The sequence below is a fragment of the Bufo gargarizans genome, chromosome 2 (assembly GCF_014858855.1).
Source record: "Bufo gargarizans isolate SCDJY-AF-19 chromosome 2, ASM1485885v1, whole genome shotgun sequence".
In the NCBI taxonomy this organism is placed as follows: Eukaryota; Metazoa; Chordata; class Amphibia; order Anura; family Bufonidae; genus Bufo; species Bufo gargarizans.
Genome location: NC_058081.1, coordinates 307,123,805 through 307,149,082, shown reverse-complemented (window position 1 = coordinate 307,149,082; position 25,278 = coordinate 307,123,805). Strand labels below are relative to the sequence as shown.

Here is a 25,278-nt window from a genome sequence, read left to right as displayed (position 1 = left end):
ATTTGAATAAATTTGAGATTTCTCTTCATTGGTGGCGCAGTGGCCATAACCCCTCCCCTTCTCTTGTCCTCCTTCCTCTCATTGGTGGCAGACACTGCTTCCTTCTCCCCTGTGCTGCTGAGAGAACATGGAGAGCGCTGTCAGCAGCGCGATCTGTGTTCCCCATAAGCTATCAGAATATCGGCAAAATAGATGCCGATACAGATATTCAGGATTTTGACTGCTATCGGCCGATAAGATCGGTAAAACCGATGGTCGGTCCCTAGTAGTTTCCTTCGGATACAAAATAGAATTCTCCACCCTTCCCACAGGTCTGTTCTTCCAATCGTCGCCGCCGAGGTCCCCCTCCTTGGCGGCCGCTTTTTTTCAGACCGTTCCCTCCCTTCACGCGCATGGAATGATTGTTCCTGTCCCGGCCTCGGAATGTTTTCAGGGGTTTTACTCGAACCTCTTCACTGTTCCCAACAAGGATGGTTCTCTTCACCCCATTTTGGATCTGAAGGTGCTCAATTATTTTGTCTGTGTCCGTCACTTTTGCATGGAGTCCCTCAGGTTGGTGATTGCTTCCCTCGAGGTGGGTGAGTTTCTGTCGTCCATCGACATCCAGGATGCTTATCTGCATGTCCCCATAGCCCTGTCTCATTAGAGGTACCTTTGCTTCGCGGTAGGTTCTCTACATTTTCAATTCGTGGCATTACCCTTCGGCCTGGCATCTGCCCCGAGGGTCTTTACAAAGGTGTTGGGTCCCCTCGTCGCACTTCTCCATGCCAGGGGAGTTGCAGTAATACCCTACCTGGACGATCTTCTGGGGAATGCTTCGTCCTGGGAGGACAACCTGGCCAGCCTCCACATCACCTTGTCTGTGTTATCTCAGTTCGGGTGGCTGGTGAACCACTCAAGTCCTCCCTTGTTCCCAGCCAGAGGATGGATTTTCTGGGCATGGTCTTCGACACTCTCCTCGGACGAGTGTTCCTTCACCAGAACAAGGTAGTGGCTCTCCAGTCAGGGGTGGCTTGTCTTTGCGAGCTGTCTCCTCTGTCCATCAGGGTGTGCATGCGTGTTCTGGGATGGATGGTTGCCGCCTTCGATGCAATTCCTTATGCCCAATTCTACACTAGGGTTGTTTCGATACCAAAATTTTGATTCAGTTTCGATACCATAAAAAAGTATTATGATACTCGATACCACGCGAAAAAAATAAAACGTCCAAAAAAAGCTGCGTGCATCACACATTTTATAGAACGTCCGGCCCGTAATAGAACAGTCCGATCCTATTTTTTGGAGGGACAAGGTGACAAAAAAAATGTCGAATCGCGTTTTTTTTTCTTTTCTTTTACGGCGTTCACAGCACAGGAGATTTTTAAAAAATATTTTGATAGTTTGGCCTTTTCGGACATGGCGATATGTAACATATTTACCGTATATATTTTATATGTAAAATTGGGAAAGGGGGTGATTTATACTTAATATTTTGATTGTGTATGTGTGTGTGTGTTTTTTTTTTTTTTTTTTTTTACCTTTACTTTTTATTTAATAACTATTTTCCCCTTAGGGGCCAGAACCTGGGATCTTTTAATCCCTTGTCCTATTCACCTTAATAGAGCTCTATTATGGTAAATAGGATCTCACACTCTCCCTGCTGTCCTGTGCATAGTACATACAGCAGCAGGGAGCTGACTATGGCAGCCAGGGCTTAAAGGGAACCTGTCATGTGGATATTTGATTATAATCTAACTAATTATATTAGGGCTGCAGCTAACGATTATTTGAATAATCTATTAGTTGCTGATTAATCGCTACGATTAATCGATTAATCGGCAAAAACGACAAAATTACAAAACAGAGGTTTATATGATCTTACTTGAAAAAATATGTTCAAAGGCCATATTAAAACAAATTGTGGACGACACTATTATGGGGGATCTGTGGACGACACTATTATGGGGGATCTGTGGACGGCGCAGTTATGGAGAGGGGGATCTGTGGACGGCGCAGTTATGGAGAGGGGGATCTGTGGACGGCGCAGTTATGGAGAGGGGGATCTGTGGACGGCGTAGTTATGGAGAGGGGGATCTGTGGACGGCGTAGTTATGGAGAGGGATCTGTGGACGGCGCAGTTATGGAGAGGGGGGATCTGTGGGTGGCGCAGTTATGGAGAGGGGGGATCTGTGGGTGGCGCAGTTATGGAGAGGGGGATCTGTGGGTGGCGCAGTTATGGAGAGGGGGATCTGTGGGTGGCGCAGTTATGGAGAGGGGGATCTGTGGGTGGCGCAGTTATGGAGAGGGGGATCTGTGGGTGGCGCAGTTATGGAGAGGGGGATCTGTGGGTGGCGCAGTTATGGAGAGGGGGATCTGTGGGTGGCGCAGTTATGGAGAGGGGGATCTGTGGGTGGCGCAGTTATGGAGAGGGGGATCTGTGGGTGGCGCAGTTATGGAGAGGGGGATCTGTGGGTGGCGCAGTTATGGAGAGGGGGATCTGTGGGTGGCGCAGTTATGGAGAGGGGGATCTGTGGGTGGCGCAGTTATGGAGAGGGGGATCTGTGGGTGGCGCAGTTATGGAGAGGGGGATCTGTGGGTGGCGCAGTTATGGAGAGGGGGATCTGTGGGTGGCGCAGTTATGGAGAGGGGGATCTGTGGGTGGCGCAGTTATGGAGAGGGGGATCTGTGGGTGGCGCAGTTATGGAGAGGGGGATCTGTGGGTGGCGCAGTTATGGAGAGGGGGATCTGTGGGTGGCGCAGTTATGGAGAGGGGGATCTGTGGGTGGCGCAGTTATGGAGAGGGGGATCTGTGGGTGGCGCAGTTATGGAGAGGGGGATCTGTGGGTGGCGCAGTTATGGAGAGGGGGATCTGTGGGTGGCGCAGTTATGGAGAGGGGGATCTGTGGGTGGCGCAGTTATGGAGAGGGGGATCTGTGGGTGGCGCAGTTATGGAGAGGGGGATCTGTGGGTGGCGCAGTTATGGAGAGGGGGATCTGGCAGTTATGGAGAGGGGGATCTGTGGGTGGCGCAGTTATGGAGAGGGGGATCTGTGGGTGGCGCAGTTATGGAGAGGGGGATCTGTGGGTGGCGCAGTTATGGAGAGGGGGATATGTGCACTGTTATGGGCATAACAGTGCACAGATCCCTTTCCTCATAACAGTGCACAGATCCCCCTTCCCATAGCAGTGCCATACACAGACCCCCCCCCCTCCCCATAGCAGTGCTATAGACAGATCCTCCCCCCTCCCCATAGCAGTGCCATAGACAGATCCTCCCCCCTCCCCATAGCAGTGCTATACACAGACCCCCCTCCCCATAGCAGTGCCATAGACAGATCCTCCCCCCTCCCCATAACAGCCCCGGCCCCGATGCTTATAAGTCGGACTAATCACGTCTGCATCTTTATTTTACCTTTTTACAATGACGCTCCTGTAACAGCCAGGCAGAGCGGACGGCGGCGTAGCGTCACTCACTCACGTGACGCACCTGCTCCGCCCACCTCATGAATGAAGGAGGCGGAGCAGGCGTGTCACGTGAGTGAGTGACGTTACGCCGCCGTCCGCTCTGCCTGGCTGTTACAGGAGCGTCATTGTAAAAAGGTAAAGTAAAGATGCAGGGACCGCCAGCCTGCCCGCATAGCAACGAATCGGCGATTATTCGATAACTGGATTCGTCGACAACGAATCCAGTTATCGAATATAATCGATTACATCGATTAATCGTTGCAGCCCTAAATTATATACAATCATTAACTACTAAAAAGTACCTTAGATGTATTCACTTACTGGTGTGACAGATGGTTACCTCCATAATATACACACAAAGATGCCGCATGCTAATGAGCTGATTGGAGTCCAGCGTGATCTCATGGAGTCCAGCGTTTATTTAATTCAGAGCTATAGCCACTCCCCTGCCCAACTGCTGCTGAATCATATGGTGGGCGGGGAGAGTCAGAAGCTCATGAATATTCATGACTCATCATTATCAGCTGGAGCTTTTCAATACAAGATGTTGGCAGATTGACTGGGTCAATTAAAGAAAGTGACCCAGCATTTTACTAAGAGAATCAGTCACTTATTTATGTTGCCCTTAGTTAGGACACCATAAAACTGGTGACGGGTTCCCTTTAAGTAGCGTCCTGGCTGCGATGGTAACCGATCGGAGCCCCAGGATTACACTGCTGCGGCTCCGATCAGAAACTGCCCCTGCCACCAATGAGTGGGAGGGGACCCTGTGGCCACTGCCACCAATGATTTTAATACTGGGGGGGGGGGGGGGGGGGGGGGCGCAGTGCGCCACCAATGATTTTTAACATTTAATACAGGAGGAGGGTGTGGCACATGAGGGGTGAACTGCCGCTAATCGCAGCTCCCCGCCGGTACCGGCCTCCGGGATTTGTATTAAACACTTACTTTCATTGGCGCAGTGCGCCCGCCCCTCTCTCCTCATTGGTGACAGCAGCGGCACACTGGGAGGGAGAGACTGCTTCCTTCTCCCCTGTGCTATAATTCAGGGCCTTCACAGAGATGTGGACAATCATAGTGACATAGTTTGGATGAAATTTGATAGATTAACTACTTTACGTTATTTCTAATAAAGATTAAATTGGCATGAGCAGCTCTTATGTGATGGAGAATCTGTTGGTGTCATGTGCTGATCTACTGTGGTTGTTCCTGTGAACAGGACAAGATCCTCATAAGCAGTGGCAGAGACAGCAGTGTTACTGTAACCAACGATGGAGCAACTATTCTGAAGTCTATTGGAATTGACAATCCTGCTGCCCAAGTGTTAGTAGGTAAGTCAGAAACCGGCAGTTTGGTCTTCTCTCATAAGTCTCTAACAATGCTCCTCACATTGGTAGTGAACCTAAATTAGATTACCATTTAGTTGCTAAATTGAGGTGGTTTAATTTTGGTTCTGTGGGGGGGCAACCTACTGAATTATTTACAGAAGTTTTTTTTTTTCTGTTTTTCTTCCTTTTTAGATATGTCCAAAGTCCAGGATGATGAAGTAGGTGACGGTACAACATCAGTGACGGTGCTGGCTGCTGAGTTGCTCAGAGTAAGATCTGTACATTAGTTTTTGTTTTTAAAGGGAATTTTTGAAAAGTCTTGACAAATAAAAACTGCTTACAGAAGTAAACGGGTGACAGGGGTTGTTCAGTAGCATAATATTGCTGACCTGTCCCCAGGATAGGTCCTCAATATCAGCTTGCTGGTGGTCTGACTCACCCTCGCAGATTAACTGTTTGAAGAAGTAGCGACACTTGTGCGAACACTGCTTCCTCTTCAAAATTACCTGCGTGTTGTCTCCTTTGTGTCGGCGCTGCAGTTGAATATAAGGGAGCCATTGTAATTACACTGTGCCACCTCTAGAAAGGAGACATGGGTACAGGTAATTTTGAAGCGGAAGCAGCACTCGCACAAACCACTATACACCTTCAAACAGCTGATCATCGGATTCTGATGATTTAATCTGAGGACAGGTCATCAATATTAGGCCACTGTACAACCCTTGTAAACCATACCTGGGGTGCAGCTTCTACTTGATCCATAGGTCAGAGATGGATGTTTTTAACAAGGGAGCATATTGTTTAAACTTCTACTTCTGGCATACCAGGTATAGTTTAACTGCTTTCCCTGTTGCACACCTATTACTGGCTTGAGTGGTACATAATTGTTGTGACCTAGTGTTCAAGCCACTATGACTGCTGAAGCCTCTGAGTGGCCGCAGTGGTCCTGTGGGAACAAGAAACTGCTTGAACGGAGCATTGGCGAGACCCATTTAAGTTGCTCTTTTGGCAACTGTCAGAAGTTGAAGGGTTAAAAAATGTACCTCTTGCACTATGTGAATGCAATAGTAATTCATTTTTATATTTTCCTGCCTGTTTCAGGAAGCTGAACTTTTGATTGCCAAGAAGATTCATCCACAGACTATTATTTCTGGGTGGAGACAAGCTACCCAGGTTGCCAGGGAAGCACTTCTTAAGGCAGCATTGGATCATGGGTGAGTTATTCTTTTCACATCTATACACATTATACCGTGTGTATCTTAAACTTGCACATGCAAGTATTGCGGTTTTTAGATTTTTCCCGCACTGAATTGGAGATGAGCAAAGCGAGCTTTGGATGCTACATCCGAAGCCGCTTAAAAATTCGTTATAATTAGGGATGAGCAAATTTCATATTTTGAAGTTTGTGTTCAGGTTCATGTTGTGGTATTTACAGAATTGCATTATGGATTCCGTTGCCACAGACTGTTACGCAATTCCATAACCGGAATGCTTGAGTCCTCTCCTGCATAACGTAAACCGGACGGATCCGTTTTGCAGCCCATATACTTTTATTCTGACGGAATGAATAACTGCCTCTAAAGGCATTCCGTCATAGAATTGCGTTATGGTCCGTGGTAACGGAATCCATAATGCAATTCAGTAAATACCACAACATGAACCCGCACACAAACTTCAAAATATGAAACTCGCTCATCCCTAGTTATAATACGGAGATTTATCTCCGTACAGTATTAGAATGAATGGGCTCCGATGAGCCGAACTAAGGCTACTTTCACACTGGCGTTTCTGGGTCCGTTTGTGAGATCTGTTTCAGGGGTCTCACAAGCAGCCCAAAACAGATCAGTACAGCCTCAATGCATTCTGAATGGATAAGCATCTGTCACCATGTACCTGATTAATAAATCAAATTGTTGGCTTCATCACGCCTCCGGATTCAAATGTTACTGTACCCCTGCGGATCAGTCTCTCCTTTGCTGAGAAATTAGGCCATTTGTATTATGCAAATGAGCCATTTGGAGCAATGAGGGCGTCTCTATTGCACCTTCCGGCACCAACAGCTCTCTTCCCTATCGCGGTTAGCGCTGCCTCCAGCTCTGAGTGACAGAGCCAGGCGGTGGCAATGTCATCTCTCTCGGCCCTGCACCTGTAGGTTGGTGCTCCAGGAATCTGCATGTGCAGAACGTAACCGATGCTTGCCAGGACTGTAGTCAGTAGTGTGCACAGGCTTCTACTCAGTCAGCCAAGGTTACGTCGCCTCTGCCTGGCCCTGGCCCTCAGAGCTGGGGGGGGGGGGGGGGGGGGTTGAGCTAACCATGATACAGAAAGGAGCTGTTGGTGCACAAAGCGGCTCATTTGCATTATACAAGAGGCTTAATTTCTCAGCAACAGAGTCGCTGAACTGCAGGGGGATGACATTTGAATTAGCAGACTGTGATGAAGCTGCCGGCCTATTTGGTTTATTACTCGGGTACACGGTGAGAGATGCTCTGTAAAGCTATCTGTATTGTTACTTTTTACATCTATGTCCGGCTTTACTGAGATTACATCAATTAGTGAAGTGACTGATTATGGTGACAGGTATACTGCTGTTAATGCAGTTTCCTCTATTAGGCTCTTTCACACCTGTGTTCTTGTCTTCCGGCATAGAGTTCCGTCGTCGGGGCTCTATGCCGGAAGAATCCTGATCAGTTTTATCCTAATGCATTCTGAATGGAGTGAAATCCATTCAGGATGTCTTCAGTTCCGGAACGTTTTTTGGCCGGAGAAAATACCGCAGCATGCTGCGCATTTTGCTCCGGCCAAAAATCCTGAAGACTTGCCGCAAGGCCAGATCCCGAATGAATGCCCATTGAAAGGCATTGATCCGGATCCGGCCTTAAGCTAAACGTCGTTTCGGCGCATTGCCGGATCCGACGTTTAGCTTTTTCTGAATGGTTACCATGGCTGCCGGGACGCTAAAGTCCTGGCAGCCATGGTAAAGTGTAGTGGGGAGCGGGGGAGCAGTATACTTACCGTCCGTGCGGCTCCCGGGGCGCTTCAGAGTGACGTCAGGGCGCCCCAAGCGCATGGATCACGTGATTACATGGCACGTCATCCATGCGCATGGGGCGCTCTGACGTCATTCTGGAGCGCCCCGGGAGCCGCGCGGACTGTAAGTATACTGCTCCCCGCTCCTACTATGGCAACCAGGACTTTAATAGCGTCCTGGGTGCCATAGTAACACTGAAAGAATTTTGAAGACGGATCCGTCTTCAAATGCTTTCAGTACACTTGCGTTTTTCCGGATCCGGCGTGTAATTCCGGCAAGTGGAGTACACGCCGGATCCGGACAACGCAAGTGTGAAAGAGGCCTATGTGAGCTTGTCTTCACTTTACATATTCTACATTTGTATTGCTCCAATGCACTTAAAATAAAGAATGGAGCAACTTTGCTAATGGGGTTTGTCAAAAATATTCTGCCATCTTGTGTACGCAGTTCCAGTGAATGCTGAAAGGGGTTATCCAACCCCTATAATGCCCGGTCCCCTCATACTGGTTATACTTACGCCGCTCCCCGGCACCCGCGTTGCTTCTAATGCCTGCACGGCCGCCGATGCATCTTTGTCACTTGCGATGCTAGGGAGTCTCGCTCTGGTCGCGGCCTGCTATTGGCTGTCTCGTTTCTCCCCATTGCCGGATGTTTTGATCCGTGCGATGGGGAGATGCAGCGGCGGTAATGCAGGCATTAGAAGGAGCAAGGGTTAAGTATAACCAGTGTGAGGAGCCTGGGCATTATGGGGGTTGGAAAACCCCTTTAAGTACCTGCATAATTTCAGCTCCGTAATCTGACCCTGCAGGCATGTTACCTGCTCCCTTTTGCTAGCAGACAGTAGTAGAGGCCTAAGTGATAGTAGGGGTTGGCCCATCTTGGCTCCTTATGGCTGAGATGTTAAAGGGGTTGTCCCACTTTGCTTTTTTAATCTTATCAGCAGTAGATGTCCTGATAACTTCCTGGTTCTCAGGCAGTTGAGTGAAGGCCACGCCTCCTCATGACTCACCCTGCGTGCTCGTTCATGTGTATGAGTCATCCATATGGAGCCGTATGTGAGGTCCCGCCCCCCCCAGTATAATAAACATTGAGTGCGGCCCCCCCAGTATAATATACATTTAGTGCGCCCCCCCCCCAGTATAATATACATTCAGTGCGGCCCCCCCCCAGTATAATATACAATCAGTGCGGCCACCCCCCCCCCCCCCCAGTATAATATACATTCAGTGCGGCCACCCCCCCCCCAGTATAATATACATTCAGTGCGGCCACCCCCCCCCCCCAGTATAATATACATTCAGTGCGGCCACCCCCCCCAGTATAATATACATTCAGTGCGGCCACCCCCCCCCCCCCCCAGTATAATAAACATTGGTGGCGCAGTGGGAAGTGCCAATGAGGGTTAAAAAAATAAATAAAAAATTAACTCACCTCCTCCAATTGATTGCGCAGCTGCCGGTCTCCTGTTCTATCTTTAGGACCTGTGAAAGGACCTTTGGTGACATCACTGTGGTCATCACATGGTACATCATATGATCCATCACCATGGTAATGGACCATGTGATTAGCTCAGTGACGTCACCACAGGTCCTGAAGATAGAACAGGAGACCGGCAGCTGTGCGATCAATTGGTGGAGGTGAGTTAATTTTTTATTTATTTTTTTAACCCTCATTGGCACTTCCCACTGCGCCACCAATGTATATTATACTGGGGGGGGGGGGGGGGTGGCCGCACTGAATGTATATTATACTGGGGGGGGGGGGGGGGTGGCCGCACTGAATGTATATTATACTGGGGGGGGGGGGGGTGGCCGCACTGAATGTATATTATACTGGGGGGGGGGGTGGCCGCACTGAATGTATATTATACTGGGGGGGGGGGGGGTGGCCGCACTGAATGTATATTATACTGGGGGGGGGGGGGTGGCCGCACTGAATGTATATTATACTGGGGGGGGGGGGGGTGGCCGCACTGAATGTATATTATACTGGGGGGGGGGGTGGCCGCACTGAATGTATATTATACTGGGGGGGGGGGGGGTGGCCGCACTGAATGTATATTATACTGGGGGGGGGGGGGGGGGTGGCCGCACTGAATGTATATTATACTGGGGGGGGGGGTGGCCGCACTGAATGTATATTATACTGGGGGGGGGGGGGGTGGCCGCACTGAATGTATATTATACTGGGGGGGCGGGGTGGCCGCACTAAATGTATATTATACTGGGGGGGGGGGGGGGGGGGTGGCCGCACTAAATGTATATTATACTGGGGGGGGGGGGGGGGGGGGGTGGCCGCACTGAATGTATATTATACTGGGGGGGGGGGGGTGGCCGCACTGAATGTATATTATACTGGGGGGGGGGGGGCGCACTGAATGTATATTATACTGGGGGGGGGGCGCACTGAATGTATATTATACTGGGGGGGGGGCGCACTGCGCCACCAATGTTAATACAAATGCAGGAGGTGGGTGCCGGAGTGAAATAGCCGGCACCCGACCTCTATGATAGGGGGCTGCGATCAGCGGCAGTTAACCCCTAAGGTCCCGCTCCCTGTCATAGAGGTCGGGTGCCGGCTATTTGATTCCGGCACCCGCCTGCTGTATTTGCGCATGCGCGGGCGTGCGTGTACTTGTAAGAATGGAGAGGCGGCCCGAGTACTGGTTCAGCTGTTGTGCGCAGGCGCGGCACAGCGATGCGGCCGGACGAAAGAGGCCGTATCCATGGGATACAGAAAACAACAAAGGAATCGCTTTACATGATTTTTTGAATGAAAGGTAGCTTTTGGATAATAACATGGATAGGAAGATATGTTGTGTGGGGGTAAATAGATTAGATAAAACCTATTTTATGAAGTGGGACAACCCCTTTAATAACCCACAATAAGAGCTGTCCCGGGGAGGGGAGTTGTGGAAATGGCTGAGCATCGTACGCTGCGCATTTTCCGAATGTCCCATAGCAGTGAATTGGAGCGGCGTAGCACAGCAAGCTATGCTGTTTTCTCGCTCAGGACTTACGGAAACAGTAAAGCTTGCTGTGTTATGATGTTTGTGTATCTCTAATTTTACTGCTGTTGGAGTTGCAGAAAAAGCTTGTTTTCAGTAACTCTGCCACCCTAAGACTGCTCTTACTGTGGGTTATACCCATCTCTTCCATGAAAGATAGAGCTGGGAAAACCCTTTAAGAAAACTGTTAATTTAATTGCTTTAGAGCAATAACATTTTTTGGAATGCCTGCTATTAAGGGTCCATTCACACGTTCGTAGTGTATTGCGAATCCGGAATACACCCGGCCGGCACCCCCATAGAACTGCCTATTGTCCGCAATTGCGCAAGATCGGAGCCGTGCTCCGGAAATGCGGATGCAGACAGCACACTGTGTGATGTCCGCATCCATTCCTGCCCCGTAGAGAATGAATGAGTCTGGATTTGTTTCACAACGTTGCGGAACGGATCCGGACCCATTCTACGGACGTGTGAATGGAAACTTAAGGTGCACATAATGTAACAAATAAATGTTACTTTTTTTTTATGTTGTTTTCTAATAATTACTCCACAGAAATGATAAAGAGCAGTTCGAGGCTGATCTGTTGAATATTTCCAGAACAACATTGTCTTCTAAGCTCCTGACTCATCATAAAGATCATTTTGCAAAACTTGCTGTTGAAGCTGTGCTTAGGCTGAAGGGTTCTGGAAATCTGGAAGCCATCCATGTCATTAAGAAGTTAGGAGGAAGTTTAACTGAGTCTTATTTGGATGAAGGTATTTTATCTAAGGCTCTGTATACCCTGCATTAATGGGTTCCATTGGAGGTACATGCTCACGACTTATACATCCCGTGTTTGCCCGTTACATATGCAATACAGTGGCAGCTGTCACCCACAAGGCCTCAAGTTGAATTTTTTTTTTTTTTTTTACAGTATACCTTTTGCCATTTTTCTTGTGGTCTTCTGTATTGGAAAGCAGTCTGCTGCGCTTCCCTATACCAGTGATAAGATTTAAAATGGTGTGTTGACGCCTGCTGGCCTATGGATACATTTAATATAAGACCTTGTTCCGTTGTATGGCTTAAACATAGTGCACAGAGTATAAGTTTGACTGCAAATGTAGAATATGGGAGTCTTTATCATTGCATTGGTCTTTTTCCTGGCTAAGTATGTAATGATCTGATGCTCTGTGGTAATTAACGCTGGGAGAATCGGGTACTAATGTACATGTCCAGCGGCTGCAGATGACCTCCTCAATTCTACTGTCTGCCCCTGCCCTGTGAGCTCTTGTTTTCTGATTGGACGTTGACCACTTTTGATTACTATGCTAGCAGCACTGATTTCTTCAGTCTAGATGCAACGTGCTTACTAGTGTTCACTTTATTACCCAACACTTAAATAGTACAAACCTATTCCACAGCGCTGTCCCAAAAAATATTCTCCCTTTTTCTGTCCCCAGTGTTAAAAAAGCTGAATGTGTGTATAATATCAGTTGTTGTTTTTTAGGTTTCCTGTTGGACAAGAAAATTGGGGTAAATCAACCAAAGCGTATTGAAAATGCAAAAATACTTATTGCAAATACAGGAATGGACACTGACAAGATTAAGGTTAGCATTTATTTTCTTTATTAACACCAATTTCCCCCTTACTTGGATTGCAGACCTTGATATTAACAAATTCCATACTATGCAGGTTTTTGGCTCAAGGGTACGTGTAGACTCTACTGCAAAAGTGGCCGAAATTGAGTCAGCAGAAAAGGAGAAGATGAAGGAGAAAGTGGAGCGCATTCTAAAACATGGGATCAACTGTTTTATTAACAGGTAGGGACGTATGCATGGTGTGGGTGTGTGACTCAAATATTAACTGAAGGAGTGCAGAAGATGCAAATCTTTTTCTGTGATGGCATTACCTTTCGGAGTTATCTAATAGTACATATTAAGGAATTATTTAAGTTGTCCTACCAGCTGCACTCAGCTTCTCTTAGGAGGCAGGAGAGATTGTTCATTAGTCAGTGTACTAATCTGGTGGTCCCCAACTTCTATTCTATAGATATCAGTGTATCTGGATTACAGTGGTGCTTTAATATTTGTGAACCGTTCAGAAGTTTGATGTAAAACTAATCCTAAAAGTAGATTAAGATAACCAAATTATATAAATGAGTAAAGAATATTAGACCTAGTCCCATATTTATTTTAAGAAAATGATCCAATTCCATGTCTGTGAGAGACAAAAGTATGTGAACCTTTAAGATTAGCAGATAATTTGACAGTGCTATTACAGTCAGGTATTTTCAATCAATGGTATAACAATAAGTTGTGAGTTGGCGACCTTTTTTTATGTAAAGAACAGCCATCTATCAAAGTCTGATCTTCACAACCTTTGTTTGTGCCATAATACACTTCGACAAACATGTGAGATTTCTAAGGACCTCTGAAGAAGAGCTGTTGATGCTCATCAGGCTCAAAAAAGTTACAAAACCATCTCTTGATTTCACCAATCCAGAGTCAGATTGTGTACAAATGAGGGAAATTCAAAACCACCATTACCCTCCCAGGAGTGGTCGATCAACAGAGATCACGCCAAGAGCAAGGTGTGTAATAGTCTGCGAATTCACAAAGGAATCCAAGGTTACCCCTAAGCAACTAAAGGCCTTTCTCACATTAGCCAATGTTCATGAGTCCATCATCTGGAGGACACCGAACAACAATAGTGTGCATGGCAGGTTTGCAAGAATAAAGTCGTTGCTAAAGATCAGCTGGACAAGCCAGAAGTGGACTGTTGAGACCATAATAGAACTTTTTTGTAAAGGAAAATGTCAGGATATCTGCCCATGAGCTGAATCTCAAGAACATGTGGGTCATGCAGCAAGACAACGTTCCTAAACACAAAATTAGTCTGCTTAAGAATGGTTAGAAAATAAGAGTTAAAGTTTTGGAATAGCCAAGTCAAAGTCCTGCCCTTACTACAATAGAAATGTTGTGGAAGGATCTGAAGCGAGCAATTCATGGGAGGAAACCCACCAACGGAACGGAGTTGAAGCTGGTTTGTACGGAGGAATGGGCTAAAATTCTTCCAAACCAATGTGCAGGACCAATCCGGTGTCACACCAGATGCTAAAAGTAAATCACATACTTTTGCAGCTCATACATATGTGATATTGGATAATTTATTCATTGAGAAAAATTATCATGTCTAATATTTTTGAGTCCTTTTTTAATTTTTTAATTTTTTATTTGGTTAGGACTTCTGTGAAAATGTGATGTAGTTTAAGGTCAAATTCATGCAGAAACATAAATAAATTCTGGAGGGTTAACAAACTCAAGTACAAAGGTCTAACATGAATTGCCTATCCATAGGACAGGTCATCATCATCCCTCTAAGCAGTGTTCCTAATATAATCTTAGCATAGCCTAATATTAGGAGAGATGTAAGCAGCAGAAAGTTCTGCTTGTGGATAAACCCCCTTTCTAAATGACCTCTGCTGGAGACCAGCCTTTTCTTTCAGGGAGGTGGAAGTAGCAGTGTTTAGCTACCTACTAAAATCTAATATTGAAAATTGATTGATTCATTGGTAAGCATGTGATTCTATTAGTTTTTGCATTATTTCCTTTCTCAGACAACTGATTTATAACTACCCAGAGCAGCTCTTTGCCTCTGCCGGAGTGATGGCAATAGAACATGCAGACTTTTCTGGAGTTGAGCGTTTGGCCCTTGTTACAGGTATGTTTCTTCTAGTTTTTTCCCCCCGATGTAACAGACGTAAGGTATACTTGAAATCCAAGATTACTGCCACACATGTTACACAACATAAAGAATTATTCATTTGGTAGCTTTTTTTTTTTTTTTTTTTTTTTTTGCTTCTTTTTAGATGTGTGATCTTGTCAGAGGAGCAGAGGTCAGAACGTGCGAGTTCTTTGCTTTTAACTCGCTTGTGTGTTTCTGGCCTTAAGTTGATGCAGGCTTTGTTAAAATGAAAGCTCCTCTTTTGCCTTCAGGTGGAGAGATAGCATCTACTTTTGACCATCCCGAGCTGGTAAAACTTGGAAGCTGTAAAGTTATTGAAGAAGTAATGATCGGGGAAGATAAGTTAATTCACTTCTCAGGTGTTGCCATGGGTGAGTAATATCAAGTTCCCCCTCTCTGTGTTTTAAGCTTTATTTTTATTTTTATTTTTTGTAAGCAACAAATGGTAACCCTACTGTGACTGGATTACTGAATTTTCTACTGGACCAGGGATCAGCAACCTCCAGCACTCCAGATGTTCTAAAACTACAACTTCCAGAATGCTCCGTTCACTTCTGTGGGAGCTGTGAGAACAGACTAGCATGTTTGCATGCTGGGAGTTGTGGTTTCACAGCAGCTGGAGTGCCGGAGGTTGCTGATCCTTGGTTTAGACTATAGCTTGCAACTTTCTGGGTCCTTTCTGGTGTACACTACTATAAAGCATATTACAACACACTCAATATACCGATGAGAAACAGATTTGTTCCCCCCCCCCCCCACCTGTTAAAATCTTGCGACATTTGTGTATTAAGTGTATGGAGTACACTTTTTTGGATTATGGACCTTTTTTAATTAGCTTCCTTACTGTGTGGTACCTAATAAAAGAAGCATGCTCCTCTGCTCCCTGCCACTTTGTTCTGTGCCCTGGCTCCGTTTAGTGATCTCCCGATCCCCAGTTTACTACCAGACAGGGTCACATGTGCTGCTGCAGCCAGTGACTGGCCTCAGTAGAGACATGACACTACTATACGTCACTACTGAGACCACCACTGTACTATACGTCACTGGCTGTGGCTGAACGTGACCCCGTCTGGAAGTAAACAAGCCAGGGACAGAAAGTTTGTGAATGAGGCCATGGTACCAGAATGGAGTGTCGTAGCCGGTGCGTATGATTCTTTCGTTAAATATCACATACACTAACGGGGCTAATTAAAACAAATTGTGGAATACCCCTATGATGATTCTTTTCATACCTTGTGTCTGTATTACATTTGGGTCTTATTAATGAAATGGGTTTATTTTCTTTATCTTTCCAGGAGAAGCTTGCACAATTGTTCTTCGTGGTGCAACACAGCAGATTTTGGATGAAGCTGAGAGGTCACTTCATGATGCACTCTGTGTACTAGCTCAGACTGTGAAAGATAGCAGAACGGTTTATGGAGGAGGTACATGAATGTTTTTATTTGCTCTTTTTTTCCCCCATTCTCATTACATTTTTTTTTTATTATGCTAACTGCTTTAAACCTTACTTTAGGCTGCTCAGAGATGTTGATGGCCAATGCTGTAACGGATCTCGCTAACAGAACACCAGGGAAGGAATCTGTGGCAATGGAATCTTTTGGCAGAGCACTACAAATGGTAAGAAGAATAACTGTAGTAAGTGGGAGTTGGGATTGTTCTTGCTGCCAGTGTACTTAAAGGCATTCTGCTTCTTAATCTGTGGGTTCATAGTGTAAACGTTCTTTGAATATACTATATAGTGTCCAATTGACCAGTTGACTGGAGATGCGATGGTCAATTGAGGTGGTTTTGGTTTTTTTTTGTTCGTTTTTTATACGTAAGGCTTTAATGTTCTTACTTAAGTCGGTGGGGAAAAAGGTGACTTTCCCTATTACGTGACCTGTTGGACATGCTATTAAAGGAGCACAAAACATACAACATTCACAAGAAATATCTTAAACAACCCCAGCAATTCGTCCCTTAAGTTTTTCCTATCCATTTTTATCCTTTTTTCATTTTATTGCAACTGAGTAATCTAAAATAAATCTGTGTCCAAGGCAATTGGCTATTTCCCCCTCCTGTATTTCACTTTTCCATGTCTGGCTGTAAGACAACTGGATGCAGTATGAGCCTTTCTGCCCTGTTTTCTGCATGACAAAGATTGTCAAGCCCTGCACCCTTGGGCATTCGCTTAGGACACCCCTTGGATTGTCCTGTGTTACTTTGATCATATCATTCATTTATTTCTTGATCTATTGTTCCTTTTAAAAACGACATGACTGATCATTGTAGCAAGTAGGATTTTATGAAATCCTGCTGCACTTCAGCAGTTGTTTTTTTTCTCTGCAAAAAGAAACCGCAAAAAGTGCACGTACATTACCAGCCAAAAGTTTGGACATAACTTTTCATTCCATTTTTTTTTATTTTTATTTTTATTTTTTTTATATTTTCTACATTGCGGATTCATATTGAATACTAGAAAATGATGAAGGAACACATATGGAATAAAGTTTTGCACACTCTGGGCATTCTCTTTATCGGCTTCATGAGGTAGCCATTTGGATTGGGTTTCCGAAGCCTTGAAGGAGTTTTCAGCGGTGCTGAGCACTTGGCTGCTTCTAGTGTAACTTATCCGAAGCCATCGGGTGATTGTGGAGGTCATGTCAACTGATGCAGCTCTCCATCACTCTCCTCCTTGGTCAAATAGCCCTTACATAGCCTGGAGGTCTGTTTTGGGGTCCTTGTCCTGTTGAAAAACAAATGCTAGTCCCACTAAGCAGAAACCAAATGGGATGGCATGTCCCTGCAGAATGCTGTGGTAGCGATGCTGGATAGGTGTGCCTTGAATTTTGAATAAATCCCCAACACTATAACCTGCAAGGCATTCGCACACCTTCGCATCTCCTTCTCCATGCTTCACAGTGGGAATCCCAACGTAGAAACTCGCCATCCACTCACCTTTTATGCGTCTCGCAAAGACATGGTGGTTGGAGCTAATATTCAGACTCAAAAGACCAAAGTACAGACTTCCACTGGTCTAATGCCTATTCCTTGTGTTCGTTGGCCCAAGCACTTCTACTAGTTTCTCAGTAGTGGCCGCTTTTTAGCAATTCAGACAAAAAAAAGTGTCCTCTGAACAGTAGATGTTTATACCTTTTGTTGGTACTTTATCTCTGTAGAGCATTTATGTGGGGTCTAATTTGAGTTGCTGAGGCTGCTAGCTCTAATGAACCAGTACTCTGCAGCTGTCTTCCTTTGCTGGGTTGGTCCTCACCAGAGCCAGTTTCATCCTAGCGTTTGATGGTTTTCATGACTGCACTTGAGGATACCTTCAAAGTTCTGGAAATTTTCCAGATTGACTGACATTCATTAGTAGAATGACTACTGTATCAACAGTAGTAGAATAGGGGGTAAACATTGTATGGAACTGTGTACCAAACCTACCTCTGCACAACACAACTGATGATATCAAACGCATTATGAAGGCAAGAAATTCCACAAATCGAGTCTTTGGGGGAGATTCATAAAAAATTGTGTAAAGGAAAACTGGCTTAGTTGCCCTTAGCAACCAATCAGATTCCACCTTTCATTTTCCAAGGGAGCTCAGAAAAAAATCTGAGGTGGAATCTGATTGGTAGCTATGGGCAACTAAGCTAGTTCTACTTTACCCTCCCTAGTTTTGATAAATCTCCCCCATTTGATAAGACATACCTGTTAATTGAAAACCATTCCAAGGGACAACCTCATGAAACGGATTGAGAGCATGCCAAGAGTGTGCCAAGCTGTCATCAAATTAACAGAATCTAAAATATAAAACCTATTTTGGTTTGTTTAACCACTTCATTAGGTTTACTCCCTTCTGTACCAGGCCCATTTTTCACTTTTCACAATGGTTCTATTTAACTGCAAATAACTGATTAGTTTGAGCCAGCCTACATGTATTTGATATTGTTGACGGGACATCTTAGACCTTTCTTTTGTGCCAGACAGATATAATAAATATTTTTTTAAAGAAATATTGAAGGAAAAACTGAAAATTGTGAAAAATATTTTTCCTTTTTTAGCATTTTTTTTTTTTTCTGTTACAAAGGATTTACCGTATGTTTTGTACTGTGAAAATGGATGCTAGTTATGTATTTTATCTACTGGCTGGGCCCACCCCAAGACTTCAAAGGACTACAGTGCATTTTGAATTTGGGGGCCTATTTTTCTATTGCTGGTTCTATGGCACCGTACTGCCAGTACAGATGTTGTAAATGACCTTTATGTTGAATCCATAAGGCAGGGATCAGCAACCGCTGTCACTCCAGCTGTTGAGAAACTACAACTCCCAGAATGCTCTATTCAGTCGCGTATGTTTGCATGCTGGGAGTTGTAGTTTCACAACAGCTGGAGTGGCAAAGGTTGCTGGGACCCCCACCTATCATGAGAATGGGGCCCTGACTAGTAATAGCCCTGTGGACAGGGGATAACTTGTTATAGCCAGAATACCCCTTTAATGTCATAACCAGCTCTCACATCATGGATCTTCCTTGAGCCCACCCTGCCTGCTTTTCTTCACTGTGAAGAGCACATGCCCATAGACCCCTTCTGGGATCTTCACTGTGACGACAGCTGTCTACTGACAGCACAATTACAGCGATCTGCAGCGCCATCATGTGGTGGTAAGCAAGCAGTTAACACTTTTTAGTTTACTACTTTATCCATGTGTTCCTTCATTGTTTTCATATCTTCAATAGGAATATACAATGTAGAAAAAAAAAAAAAAAAAACATGGGATGTAAAGGTGTGTCCTAACTCATATGTTTATACATCCCATCAGATTGGTTTTAACTGTATTGCTGTCTTATTGGATTTTTTATTTTATTTTATTTTTTTGTGTTTTTTAGCTTCCAACTATTATAGCAGACAATGCTGGCTATGACAGTGCTGACCTGGTGGCCCAACTGAGAGCAGCTCACATTGAGGGAAAGTCTACCTATGGGCTTGGTACGTACTAACCTATAGAAACATGCTTTAATATGGATGTGTAGCTTTAACTGTCTTATATAAGATTATAAGAGAGAAGATTTGCATAGAATCAGAGGAAAGGAATATATTAACCCTTTCGCTACGGCGCTGGGGCGATGTGCGAACATGGTGCCTGCTCGCACGTGCTGCAGGCATCATGGCTGGCAAGTCTCTGCTGTTTCAAACAGCAGAGACCTGTAGCTAATTACTGTGAACGGCAAGAATGCAGATCGCGGTAATTAAAGGATTTATATGCTGTGATTAAGTGAGATCACTGCATCTAAATGCGCAAAAACCCTACCAATGGAGGCATCAGTAGTGGTGCTGAACACTGAGCCTCGCTGACAAGGCTGATGGTGTTCATGCTGCAATTCTTATTTTGGACACCAGATGGCAGGCCAGTATAAGAAATGAGCAATTTCCAATCCAAACCCCATTTTAAAAATCCCTGATAGTATATAAGGAAAAATATAAAAAAAAACATAATTTATAGGCTCATATATGAGCTTCAAAATCATCACACACAATTAAAAATATATAAAAAAAAATCTAAAAGTTTAAATCACCCTCCATTCCGTATAATAAAAAAATAAATAGCTAAACAAAATTTAAACATCATGGGTATCACCGCTACCGAAAACGCCCATACTATTAAAATATTTTTTAAAAATGCAAATACGTCGAACGATGCAACGGAAAAAAGGGTAAAAATTTGCAAATGTGATCAAAAAGTCAGGCGCACTCCAAAATGGTATCCATAAAGACTATGGATTGTCCCTCAAAAAGAGCCCCTAAACAGCTCAGTAGACATGAAAAATGTTATGGGGGTCAGAAAATACATTTAGAAATAAAACTCCTATACATATGTGGTATTGTTGTAATTGTTCTAACCCAGAGAATTAAGGGCATGGGTCAGTGTTTTTTTTTTTTCCCCCCAATTCCACCACATTTTATTTTTTTTTAACTACATTTTATGCCATAGTTAATGGTGGCATTAGAAAGTACAACTTGTCCCGCATAAAATAAGCCCTCATACAGCTATGTGAACGGAAATATAATAACAATATGGAAGAAAAACCTCCAGGTAGTGAAAGGGTTAAAAGATGACTTGTTAGGGTTTTTTACATTGTGTCCTATTAAGTGTAACTGGTTAAATTTCCATTCTTTATCTGGTTAATCTTTTCCAAAGCTAACAGATGTAGTTTAGTCATGTTTCCCTCCTTTTAACAGGCATAGCACCACATTACGTTAGGGCCTTTGCATAATGTGCAAAGTATTCTTTGATTATTTTAAAACCATCCACTTTTTGCTTATCAGATATGAGAAATGGCATTATAGGCGATATGGGAGAGCTGGGTATCACTGAGAGCTTCCAGGTAAAGAGACAAGTCCTGCTGAGTGCAGCTGAAGCTGCTGAAGTCATCCTGCGTGTGGACAACATTATCAAAGCTGCACCAAGGTAACGTATGTGCAAAATATAGTTCAAGTAATAGTCTGAAGATCTTATATTCTACAGTTTTCAAACCAGCACCTGGATCTGAATACTCAGCATAGCCACTGAGTTATTCAATAAAATGAATCTGTATAGCTCCACCTGCTGTGTTTTTTTAAAATTAATTTTTTTTTATATTTTTTTATTTATTTCTTTGTCCTGCTCACTGAGAAGGCTGCACATGCTCAGTTTTATCCTTCAACTGCCCCCCTCAGCTGTGACGGGGAGAGCATGGGCACGCCTCCTTGTTGTGACGGGGAGAGCATGGGCACGCCTCCTTGTTGTGACGGGGAGAGCATGGGCACGCCTCCTTGTTGTGACGGGGAGAGCATGGGCACGCCTCCTTGTTGTGACGGGGAGAGCATGGGCACGCCTCCTTGTTGTGACGGGGAGAGCATGGGCACGCCTCCTTGTTGTGACGGGGAGAGCATGGGCACGCCTCCTTGTTGTGATGGGGAGAGCATGGACACGCCCCCTTAGCTGCAGCAGAAAAGACACTCCCCTTGAGCTGTCGGCTTGATATAAATCTAGCAGAACAATAAATGGGGAGATCTCTGGATCCATGTGAGGTACAGGGCTGGTTCTAGCTTTGTTGGAAAGATTACCATGTGCTATATGATGCCTGATTTTCATTTCTTACATTAGTCATGGGATAACCCCAACTAGACTCCCAAACTTGTATAATTTACATTATTTCATTTAGCATCTGTGGCGTATATACAGTCATGTATGAATTGATATAGCTAGTAGAGGGGCGAATGTGCTGTCATCTTCAGTATGTACCTTTCTGTGAAATATGCAGACTAAGGCTGTGTTCAAATCGTTTTGTTTTTTTTTTTCCTATATTTAACACGTAGGGTACCAGTTAGGGCTGCAGCTAACGATTATTTGAATAATCGATTAGTTGCCGATTAATTTCTACGATTAATCGATTAATCGGGAAAAACGACAAAATTACAAAACAGAGGTTTATATGATCTTACTTGAAAAATTATGTTCAAAGGCCATATTAAAACAAATTGTGGACGACACTTATGGGGGATCTGTGGACGACACTTATGGGGGATCTGTGGACGACACTTATGGGGGATCTGTGGACGACACTTATGGGGGATCTGTGGACGACACTTATGGGGGATCTGTGGACGACACTTATGGGGGATCTGTGGACGACACTTATGGGGGATCTGTGGACGACACTTATGGGGGATCTGTGGACGACACTTATGGGGGATCTGTGGACGACACTTATGGGGGATCTGTGGACGACACTTATGGGGGATCTGTGGACGACACTTATGGGGGATCTGTGGACGACACTTATGGGGGATCTGTGGACGACACTTATGGGGGATCTGTGGACGACACTTATGGGGGATCTGTGGACGACACTTATGGGGGATCTGTGGACGACACTTATGGGGGATCTGTGGACGACACTTATGGGGGATCTGTGGACGACACTTATGGGGGATCTGTGGACGACACTTATGGGGGATCTGTGGACGACACTATTATGGGGGATCTGTGGACGGCGTAGTTATGGAGAGGGGGGATATGTGCACTGTTATGGGCATAACAGTGCACAGATCCCTTTCCTCATAACAGTGCACAGACCCCCCTTCCCATAGCAGTGCCATACACAGATCCTCCCCCCCTCCCCATAGCAGTGCTATACACAGACCCCCCTTCCCCCTAACAGCCCCGGCGCTTGCATCTTTATTTTACCTTTTGACAATGACGCTCCCGCTCCTGTAACAGCCAGGCAGAGCGGACGGCGGCGTAACGTCACTCAATCACGTGACGCGCCTGCTCCGCCCACTTCATGAATGAAGGAGGCGGAGCAGGCGTGTCACGGGAGTGAGTGACGTTACGCCGCCGTCCGCTCTGCCTGGCTGTTACAGGAGCGGGAGCGTCATTGTCAAAAGGTAAAATAAAGATGCAGCGACCGCCCGCCCGCCCGAATACCAACGAATCGGCGATTATTCGATAACTGGATTCGTCGACAACGAATCCAGTTATCGAATATAATCGATTACATCGATTAATCGTTGCAGCCCTAGTACCAGTGCTGCAGGGAGTGACTTGAGTCCCAGTGCTGTACATATTCCTGACAGCCGAGCCCCTGCTGTATACGCTGGCATCGGTGAATACACCAATACCGGTGTATTAACTCCTTGTATGCTGCTGTCAACACTGACCACAGCATGCACAGGGTTTGCAGAAGGTACAGGCACTTCCCCCACCCCATCAGGTCCCCGCGCTGCGAAGACGGGGACCCGATGGCTGGAACGGCAATGGAAGCCTATGAGATCCAGCCCCCTGACTGTCATTGCATTACAATACAGGATGTATTGGTAATGCATTGTAGAAGGGATCAGACCTCTACGTCAACTCACCGCATCCTGAGGATAGGTCATCAATGAAAATATCTCGGAAAACCCCCTTTACGGTTAAAAGTGGCACCGTACTTAAGGAGTTAATATATGCACATGACGTATGCGTTAAAAGGATGCCTCAAACAGATACCATAGAGTAGCATCTCTATAAAACTCGTACCAACCAAACCAAAAAATGGTCACCTGTAGACGGCACTCTTTTTTTTTTTTTTTTTTTTTTTTTTTTAAGTTTTTGCCCTCTATCAGCACAGAGCTGAGTACTAGTTTCATTAAATGCAGCTTGGGGAGGGTACAGTTTCTCGAGGAGACGAGCAATGCTCCATGGTAAAATAGTATGCATATTAACCAGCGGAATTGGCTACCTGCCTCTTCAGACAGAATTGTGGTATGATTTAGTTTGAATACATATTTTCCCATGGAGCGTTCCCTGAAAAATAATTCTCCATACACCACTGTCTCTCCAATGGCAATCGGTACCTCCCCTCCAGCTCTTGGCTATGTCTTAGTGTGTGAAGACTGAGTCTTTATATTGGCGCTGACAACCATTGCTGCTCTCATCCCTCTCCTCCCCCTCCCTGACGGCCGAGCGAAGTCTCGCGCAGATGAAGTACCCACTGAGGGCTGCGCCAGTGCGATTTGCTGGAGACTGAGGGAAGAGCGAGCATCGGATGTCACTGGGCATGCGCGGAGCCCAGTGACGTCCGATGCTCGCTCGGCCATCAGGGAGGGGGAGGAGAGGGATGAGATGCTGTGGGCGGTTAGGGATTCAGGAGGAAGGCGTTTTGGGCACTGCAGGGGGGGCGTTACTGGGCACACAAAGTGGAACATAACGCCCCTCTGGGCACCTTCAGGATTAATTGGCATAATTATAAAAGTCGTTTTTCAGCAAAACTACTGGACGGATTACAGTATAGAACAGCAAAGCCGATTCAAGGTAATCTGTGGAGCATGACTGGTTTAAAATCAGAATTTGTGTTATGAGAGGTGACAGAATCCCTTTAAGTGCTACATGCAACAAACATTCTTTTATAGCCCTGAAAAAAATCCCAAATAACGAGGATTTCAGTTTACTTATTTAGTTGGTTTGATAACCACTGGCATTAAGTGATTAGGGAGTTACCCCTCCTCAATTTTTTTTTTTTTTTTTTGTTCATATGACGCATTTGTTTCCTTGCGTGCAGTATCTGTATATATTTGCTTTTTCTTTAATTTTTTGCATATCATATGTTGACTTTTGTACATTTTTCCATATAGGAAACGTGTCCCTGATCATCACCCCTGTTAAACATTTCACCTGATCAGTTGTGGAGCAGACTGCACTTCGACGCTTTTTGATGAACCAGGCAGAAGAAAGGCTGTATGACTACGTCATCTTGGCACTTGAGGATAACACCCACACTGGTGGTTTATTTATTGTTAGAAGGAAACTTCTTTTTCTTACTTAAAATTTGTTAAGTCATATGCATACTCTTTCAGGACGGAGCACTGAAAAATAAAAATATTCAAGTGAAATTATTTCTTTAAGAGTAGTATATCTTTAAAAAAATAAAATTAAACCACAGGCTCCTCCTTTCTGTGTGTAATTTTGGCAGAATATCATGGTTTTTGGATTTTAAAACTGGGTTTTATTCATTTATGGAAGTAAAGGGAGTCTGTCATCAGCATTTCACGTTTGTAACCCTTCCCATAGCTTTCTAGCATCCTTACAGTTTATAAAAACGTTACCTTTAGCATCAATCCTGGACTTATAAAACCGTCAAAAAACATCTTTGTAGCATTTGCAAATGAGGGCTTGCAAGTGCCCTGGGGCGGCGTTGCCCTCGTAGGTGCCCTGCTAACTCAGCCTTTTTTTCGCTTCCCCCCG

At 45.0% G+C, this 25,278-nt stretch overlaps 1 protein-coding gene across 1 annotated transcript in view; it reads left to right on the top strand.

Moving 5' to 3' along the window:
• CCT2 (chaperonin containing TCP1 subunit 2) overlaps nucleotides 1-24,981 on the top strand; it is a 30,720-nt gene extending 5,739 nt beyond the window's left edge. The window contains exons 4-16 of the mRNA XM_044277159.1: nucleotides 4,663-4,774; nucleotides 4,964-5,040; nucleotides 5,873-5,985; nucleotides 11,363-11,565; nucleotides 12,297-12,397; nucleotides 12,483-12,610; nucleotides 14,407-14,510; nucleotides 14,786-14,905; nucleotides 15,830-15,958; nucleotides 16,048-16,151; nucleotides 19,403-19,502; nucleotides 20,841-20,982; nucleotides 24,669-24,981. Coding sequence (XP_044133094.1) covers nucleotides 4,663-4,774; nucleotides 4,964-5,040; nucleotides 5,873-5,985; nucleotides 11,363-11,565; nucleotides 12,297-12,397; nucleotides 12,483-12,610; nucleotides 14,407-14,510; nucleotides 14,786-14,905; nucleotides 15,830-15,958; nucleotides 16,048-16,151; nucleotides 19,403-19,502; nucleotides 20,841-20,982; nucleotides 24,669-24,699 — 1,464 coding nt within the window. The 3' untranslated portion in view covers nucleotides 24,700-24,981. The remainder of the gene's footprint in view (nucleotides 1-4,662; nucleotides 4,775-4,963; nucleotides 5,041-5,872; nucleotides 5,986-11,362; nucleotides 11,566-12,296; nucleotides 12,398-12,482; nucleotides 12,611-14,406; nucleotides 14,511-14,785; nucleotides 14,906-15,829; nucleotides 15,959-16,047; nucleotides 16,152-19,402; nucleotides 19,503-20,840; nucleotides 20,983-24,668) is intronic.
• Nucleotides 24,982-25,278: the final 297 nt, after the last annotated feature.